This window comes from Bison bison, unplaced genomic scaffold, assembly GCF_000754665.1.
Source record: "Bison bison bison isolate TAMUID 2011002044 unplaced genomic scaffold, Bison_UMD1.0 scf7180017864040, whole genome shotgun sequence".
NCBI classification, from domain to species: Eukaryota; Metazoa; Chordata; class Mammalia; order Artiodactyla; family Bovidae; genus Bison; species Bison bison.
The window spans coordinates 1,435,844-1,443,803 of NW_011494612.1; the positions used below are offsets into that span (position 1 = coordinate 1,435,844).

General features: G+C 40.4%; 1 protein-coding gene across 1 annotated transcript in view; it reads right to left on the minus strand.

Annotated features, from left to right (window-relative positions):
* WDR49 (WD repeat domain 49) overlaps positions 1 to 7,960 on the minus strand; it is a gene marked incomplete at its 3' end in the record, with an annotated part of 164,645 nt that overhangs the window by 21,264 nt on the left and 135,421 nt on the right. The window contains exons 16-17 of the mRNA XM_010835277.1: positions 6,016 to 6,104; positions 3,469 to 3,615 (exon numbers count right to left, since the gene is read on the minus strand). Of these exons, the coding sequence (XP_010833579.1) occupies positions 3,469 to 3,615; positions 6,016 to 6,104 (236 nt within the window). The remainder of the gene's footprint in view (positions 1 to 3,468; positions 3,616 to 6,015; positions 6,105 to 7,960) is intronic.

Below are 7,960 nucleotides of genomic sequence, written 5' to 3' on the forward strand. Positions count from 1 at the left end.
AGTCTAAAGGAGACGCCAGTCCATATATTCTTCCACCCTCCAAGAATCCTTCCCACTGGAATCCATCTTGGCTGAGTGATGCATATGCCACCAGGAAGGACCTTGAGTCAGAATGATTGGCCAGAGGCAACCTGGAAATTAATCCCATTACCATAAGACCACTTTGAGCCAAAAGCAAGGCCGTCTTCCTGGGTTCCCTTACCCTCCTGCCCTCCACCTGGGCACACCTTCCCAATAAAGTCTCTTCCTTTGTCAGCACACATGTCTCCTCAGACAATTCATTTCTGAGTATTAGACAAGGCCCACTCTTGGGCCCTGGAAGACGTCCCCCTTCCTGCAACGTAATGATTTGTTTCCTTATCTATTTCCCCAACTAATCGTCAAGAACTTTGAAGGCTGTCCCTCTACATGTCAGCTCTGTCCCTTCACCATCCAGCACAAGTGCCAGCAGAGAAGGCATTCAGTATTCACCAGGGAGGCTAAATACACACATGAGCAGACATGATTTCTATATCAGCTAGTTGAAGACCATTATTATGCAGAGCATGGTCCAATCCTGGAGCATTCTCCAGACCTTTGTTTCTAACTAGCACACCAGTACCTCAAACTCAACACCTTCCAAACTCAACTCTGTTCATCTGTGTCAAACTCAGTCACCATGACACTGTCTGAGTTACCCACTGCAGCCAGCTTGAAATCATTTGGACGTCTGCCCTACTTCACTCCTGATTTCCTTACGTTTTTCCTTACGTTTCTTTGGTCTAGACTTCCTCTTGTCCTTCCTCACCCTTTGAACTCCTACCCATTTTAAGTCCACAGGGTCTTCCCTGTAGCTCAAATGGTAAAGAATCTGCCTGCAATGCAGGAGACCTGGGTTCAATCTCTGGGTCAGGAAGATTCTGTGGAAAAAGGAATGGCAATCCACTCCAGTATTCTTGCCAGGAGCATCTCATGGACAGAGGAGCCTGGCAGGCTATAGTCCATGGGATTGCAAAGAATTGGACACTACTGAGCGACTAACACCACTACTCAGAGGAAATTTGAACTAATTCCTTCTTATGCCCCATGTGTACTAAGTCACCTCAGTCATATCCAACTCTTTGGGATCCCATGGACTGTAGCCTGCCAGGCTCCTCTATCCATGGGATTCTCCAGGCAAGAATACTGGAGTGGATTGGCCATTTTCTCCTTCAGGGGATCTTCCTGACCCGGGGATCGAACCTGCTTCTCTTACATCTCTTGTATTAGCAGGTGGGTTCTTTACCACTAATGCCACCTGGGGAGCATTATGCCCCAGGCAGGTGGCTCAGACAGTAAAGAATCTGCCTGCAATGCAGGAGACCTGGGTTCGACCCCTAGGTTCCATCCCATGGACAGAAGAGCCTGCCGGGCTACAGTCCATGGGATCACCAAGGGTCGGGCATGAGTGAGCAAATAAGCACAACACAGCACAGACTTAATCTGCCTTCTTGCCTGGTACAGAACCCATTTGTGGTGTCATGCGTCATGTGTTCGGTCACCCTCAATAGTTTATATCTGTCTCTCTCAAGTTGATGAAACTTTTTCAAAAAGGAACTGTTTCCTTGCCGAGAAAGCAGATGAGTAGAAATATTTAGAAGAGAGCAAAGAAAGAAAAGCTGAAGAATAAAATAGAAAAGCAAAAGAAAGAAAGCATCTTTTTTAAATCGTGTGGAAATTACAGGAAAACATATTAAGATATCTGGGAGAAAAAATTCTCTTTGAACTTTGAAAATGTACTTGTCAAAGTACTTCTTTGCACTTTTGGTATTTCCAACCAGTCATTCACCCCAACCTTCCCTTACACATCCTCCCTGCCCATGAGGAGCAGTTGTCTGAAAACAAAGGAGAATTTTCCTGCTGCAGAATGTGCTGCTGCTGCTGCTAAGTCACTTCAGTAGTGTCCGACTCTGTGCGACCTCACAGACGGCAAGGCTCCTCAAAAACACAGGAGCTCCCAGATCTGAGAAGAGTCATTTGCTGCGCTCATCATTTCTTTCTCCTACTTCGTGGCTCTCAGGTTTCTGCATTCTCCCTCTCCTATTTCTCTTGCCTCAATTCTAACTCTGCTCCATCTTGGTTTCCTCCTGGGTACATGTTCTACGCCTGGACTGCCTTTACACTTTGTTCTGGCTCCCTGGATCTTTTCTTACTCGCTGTTCCCCAAATTCTCTTCCGTCTGTGACTCAGCAGGATGAGATAAGTCCTCCCATGTTTATTCTTGAAAATGAATCATCCTGGGGAAAAAGCAATTGGCTGATAGACTGAAAGCCCTGTCGGATGAACTAAAGGTTATTTAAAGCCCTACCATTTATGGATTCATGTTTTTAAAAGGAAATGAGCAGGTATCATAGATGATCCTCCTGAGAGCAAATAAACGCTAGATTTAGAAAAGAGAAACTGCGAAAAAGCAAAGGAAGCTGATAATAATTAGAGTGGAAATACCGTGGTGAGGAATGGCAGCTGTACCTTGCTTCCAAGTGGAATTAAAAAAAAAAAAACAAAAACAAAAAAAACACACATTTTGACCAGCTGTAATAGGGAAGCAAGCAGAGACAAGAGGCTTAAACTTCCTCAAGTGTAAGCATAAACACCTCCCTCCTTATTTCTCAAGGATGATGTTGAACCCCAATCGCAGAGGATTTGAAAAGTTTAGAAACCACAGATCTCAGATGGTTAGAGTGCAGTTCTGATCTTTTAACTACTACAGGCTGAAAATGTCTCTTTTCATTAATTATTTTAAATGAGTTCCCTGTGGTGTCCATATGCTTTCCGAGTGCCTCGCTGAGTAGCAGGTTGTATCGCCTGCACTCCCGTTGTGCCCCTCTTTGCGGGTAGGATGTTTGTACAGAATTACTCTTTAAATTCTTGGAAACTTGGAAGCCTATAACAATCTGAAAAAAAATAGAGCATTCTTTTGCACATCTTGTTTCCAAATGTTCAGAGCCCATTCACTTCTATGTTCTAAGATAAGCTTTCTTTTCCTCTCATCCTATTAGCCTAGTGTTGCAGCTGGAAGGCTCTAAAACAATACACTTTAAGTAGCCGCCATTTATAGAGTTTCACATGAAAAGAACAAACCCAGATTGGCAGAGATTCTGTTCAGAAGCAGCCTTAGGATGTCTCTTTCTCTGGTATCAGATTTGAAAATTCAGATTACTGGGGGGGAAAGGTTCTTATTCATAGCAGAATCATATTGTTTATGGCTTTCTGACTTCAGAAAAGTGGCAAAATAAAAATATTCCTTTTGTGTATTTCAGCCCATTAGCTGTCCTTTCTGTGAGCACTGACCAGCAACTAAGCTATAAATCTTAATAGTCAAACCACACTTCATTTCACTGCCATCTACAAGGTGAACATGTGTTCCCTTCATGTCTCTCCATTTTGTTTTCTTAACTGGTTGAGTTTCCTGAGGAGAAAGGACGAAGTGTACAGTGGTTGAGGACTTACTTTCAGAAAGTGATGGAAACTCTGGAATTTGGGGACACTGCTCCTCTGGGCCTTCCCTAAAGTATTTCTCAGGGTCTAGAAGAAAAGCTGGTTTATTCACTTCAGGTAGCTCTTTCAACGTTCCAATGCTTAATGACCTAAAACTGCCTTCACAACAGCAAGTTTTAAGGGAGGATGGGAAAAAAAAGTACAATATCATTAATTCCTCAGAAAGAGCTAGCACATTTCCAAGTTAACTTCTTTTTTTAAAAATTTAACCTTCCTGTTACTCAGCTGGTACAGCTGCAGTGATCAGCAAACCCTGTAAACACAGCTGTTCAAGATAAAGCCATGGTCCTTTTATTCAAAGGGACGAAAAGAAACTCAAGACTCCCCACTCATTTATTTTTCATTTTGTATTCTTTTGCGATCTTCCTTTGAAAACGGGTATTCTGCAATTTTGGAAAAAGCCCAGTTTCTCTGCAAGAAAATTGCAGGCTTTGTGAGGTGAAACCTATTTTTCAGTATTTAATTTAACAATATATCTAAAATTTTGAATATGCAGGTACAATTTCATTTTGCTATAATGTAAACCAGGGCTGTGTTACTATATCTATGATTCACACGATGAGATAATGAGAAGGAAGAGTGGAAAGTTTTCTTTTTGCTTCATGGGATAAATGGATAATGGAATGCTTGTGTGCTTAGTCGCTAAGACATGTCTGACTTTTTATGACCCCATGGACCATAGCCCACCAGGCTCCTCTGTCCATGGGATTTTTCAGGCAGGAATACTGGGCTGGGTATTTCCTTCTCCATTTCCTTCTCCAGGGGATCTCCCCAACCAGGGCTCAAACCCAAACCTCCTGTATCTCGTGCATTGCAGGTGGATTCTTTACCTGCTAAGCCATTGAGGAAGCCCCTAGCAAATGGAATAGAAGTCTACAAAAACTTAATTCAAGTCATGACCCTAGGGACTTCCCTGGCAGGCCAATGGTTAAGACTTCATGCTTCCACTGCAGGGGGCATGGGTTGGATCCCAGGTTGGGGAACTAAGACCCCACATGCCACATGGCTCAGCCAAAAAATAATTAAAAAGATGTGATTCTGTGTGTTCTTGATTGTTAGCTCTAGGGTAAAAACTGTGCTTTTTCATTGTGCTGTCTTGTAACCAGCATCTACTCAGAGACAAGCTATGTCAGTGGTTCTCAAACTATACCAGATATCAGAGTCATCTGCGGGGCTTGTTTAAGCATAAACCACTTGCACCACTCCTGTTTCTAATTTAGTTGGGTGGGGATGCTTAGTTGCTCAGTCATGTCCGACTGTTTGCAATCTGATGGACTGAGCCCGCCAGGCTCCTCTGTCCATAGGATTTTCAAGGCAAAAATATTGGAGTGGGTTGTCATTTCCTTCTCCAGCAGGTGGGCATACGGCCCCAGAATTTACCTTTCTAAGTTTCCAGTGATGCTAATTCTGGTAGACCAGGGAACATACTTTGGGAACCAGTGTATGTCAAACCAAAGGAGAAATATTCACAACCTGTAAAGTATCATTGGTAAATGGCAGACCTTGGACATCTACTCAAACATATTTCATTCCAAAAGTTGTGTTCCAAGGTATAATACTAATAATAATTAATAATATTAGTAATAAAATTGTATTGAGTTTTTATAATATGCCAAGCACTAAAGTGTTTCACATATAATTATTTCATGTAATCTTGGCAAAACCCCTATGGAGCAAATTAGTTTATAAATATGCATTGAATATTAACAAATAATAATGTACCTTTTGACAACAAAAATTTCAACAAAAATGAGCATATTTGCTCTATGAAAGTGCAGCACCCCCTTGGACATAAGTTGACAAAAGATTTGTAATGAGTGAAATATTCTTGTTATATGATGGAGCTTCCAGAATGATTCTCACTACTCTTCTAAATAATACACTTCAGTATGATAACAATTTTTTGTTTTAATTAATTTTTTAAATAATTATCTGGTCTGCCAAAACTAAAAAAAAAAAATACACTATTCTGTGTGATTTGGGACTTTCTGAGAAAAAAAAAAACTTTTAGTTTTATTTTTATCTTTTAAATATTTAGGGGAGAAAATTAACATTTCAGTGCCAACTCTATTTTGGAAACTATACTGGGCACTTTCCACATGTTTTCTGGCTTAGACTTTACACTTCTTCCACTTGTTGATTGTGAAGGCTTGGACAAGTCACTTAATATCTCTGAGCCTCTTTGTCTTCCCTTTATTCAATGGAGATCACAAGACCTTATTCAGGTTTATTATGGAATACCAACATTCCTGGTTCAATCTGAGTCAAGAAGATCCCCTGGGGAAGGAAATGGCAACCTACTCCAGTATTCTTACGTGGGAAATCCCATGGACAGAGAAGTCTGGCGAACAGTCCATTGGGGGTTGCAAGGGTCGGTCACAACTTAGCGACTAAACCACCACCACCAATATTCCTGGCACATAGCATAGTTATTTGTTTTCTTCATAACAATCTATAAAATAATAACATAATAAAAATATATCAACAGTGATAACTTACTGCAGGATTTTCGTATAATTCCACCATCGTAAAAGTCATGTGTTTCCATATATTTCACACCTAAGTTTATGACTTCTGAAGGTCTGACACTGGAAGAAAATAATTTATGATGAAATAAAAATCAACCACAAAGGATGAACAGACACTTTCTGGCTGTAAATGTATACCTTTAACAACAACAAAAAAAATCTCTATCCTGTGGACTTAAGTAGTGACATTTGTTTACACTAATCAAGTTACACCTTTGAGTACAAGGCCTAGCCAGGTGATGGTATAAAAGAGGAAGAGTCACAGAGAAGGAGAAGTCAGTTTAAGCAAGGGTCCTGTCCTCAGAAGAAAATGTCACAGAAATGCACACTATCTTGCCCTATGTGTAAATTATATGGGCTAATTACTGTTATTGATCAAAAGTTCTTTTCTCCATTGTTATGCCTGCATCTTCACTTATGGTATCCAAAATGCAAAAAGAAAAAAATAACTCAGTATTTTTGAGACTTGTCATATAAAATCTACATGAAAACCTTAGATTAGCTTAAATTTACAGAAAAAGTTTTTATCAATAAAACACAGGAGGGGAAACCATTACATGGTTGTATATAATTCCAGTCAGCAAACAGGAAATGATTTCAAATATATTTAACATTTACTGTCATAGACCTCAGCCTTAACAGCTACAAGCCATGTTGCCAAAAATTATTATTTTCTTGGGAAGTGTCTGGTCAGAAAACATCCCTATTTTCACAAAATTGTTGAGAGTCACAGGGACTGCCCTCTTCCTTCTGCCTCCTTTCCTTGCATTCTTTAACCCTTTGTGATTACTACTCCCCCTTCTAACCTTTATTCCCAATTTTGTTACATACTGAGCAGCTATAGAACTTTGGGGCCTCTCTGGTGGCTCAAATGGTAAAGAATCTGCCTGCAATGCAGGAGACACACATTTGATTCCTGGATTGGGAAGAGTCCCTGGAGAAAGGAATGGCAACCCACTTCAGTATTCTGATCTGGAGAATTCCATGGACAGAGGAGCCTGGAAGTCTACAGTCCCCAGGGTCACAGAGTTGGACACGACTGAGTGATCAACACTTTCACTTTTTCATAGAACCTTGAGATGTTTCTTATTCTCTCAGCCTCAATTTCTGCTCTGCGTGTGATTCTTACTGTGGTGTTAAAGGAGGTAAGAAGGATGAATGCTGAGTGATGTGTCTAATAAATAATAGTATTCAATAAATGTTAATTTCCCTCCTTCCTTTTCCTCTGTCCTAGTTGACTATCTCTCAAACTTAAATGAGCTTAAAAGTAAAATTTCCATTGTAGAGTAGTTATAGATTTACAGAAAATTTATAAAGATAGTAGAGAGTTCTGGAACCCCTTCACCCAATTTTCCCTATTGTTAACATCTTATATTACCATTTGTCACAATTTCAAAATCAATACTGGTACATTATTAGTAGTATTTTATTAGGATTTTCCCAGTTTTTCTAACTGCTCTTTTCCTGTCCCAGGATCCCACATTACATTTAGTTTTCTGACCCCTTAGTCTCCTCTGGTATAAAACAATTTCTCAGATTTTACTTGTTTTAGATGACCTTGACAGGTTTAAGAAACACCTGTCCGTTTTTTTGGTAGAGTCTCCTTCAATTTGGGTTTGTCTGATGCTTTTGGAAAACTCAGCAGTGGCCACAGGACTGGAAAAGGTCAGTTTTCATTCCAATCCCAAAGAAAGGCAATGCCAAAGATTGCTCAAACTACCGCACAATTGCACTCATCTCACACGCTAGTAAAGTAATGCTCAAAATTCTCCAAGCCAGGCTTCAGCAATACATGTACCGTGAACTTCCTGATGTTCAAGCTGGTTTTAGAAAAGGCAGAGGAACCAGAGATCAAATTGCCAACATCTGCTGGATCATGGAAAAAGCAAGAGAGTTCCAGAAAAACATCTATTTCT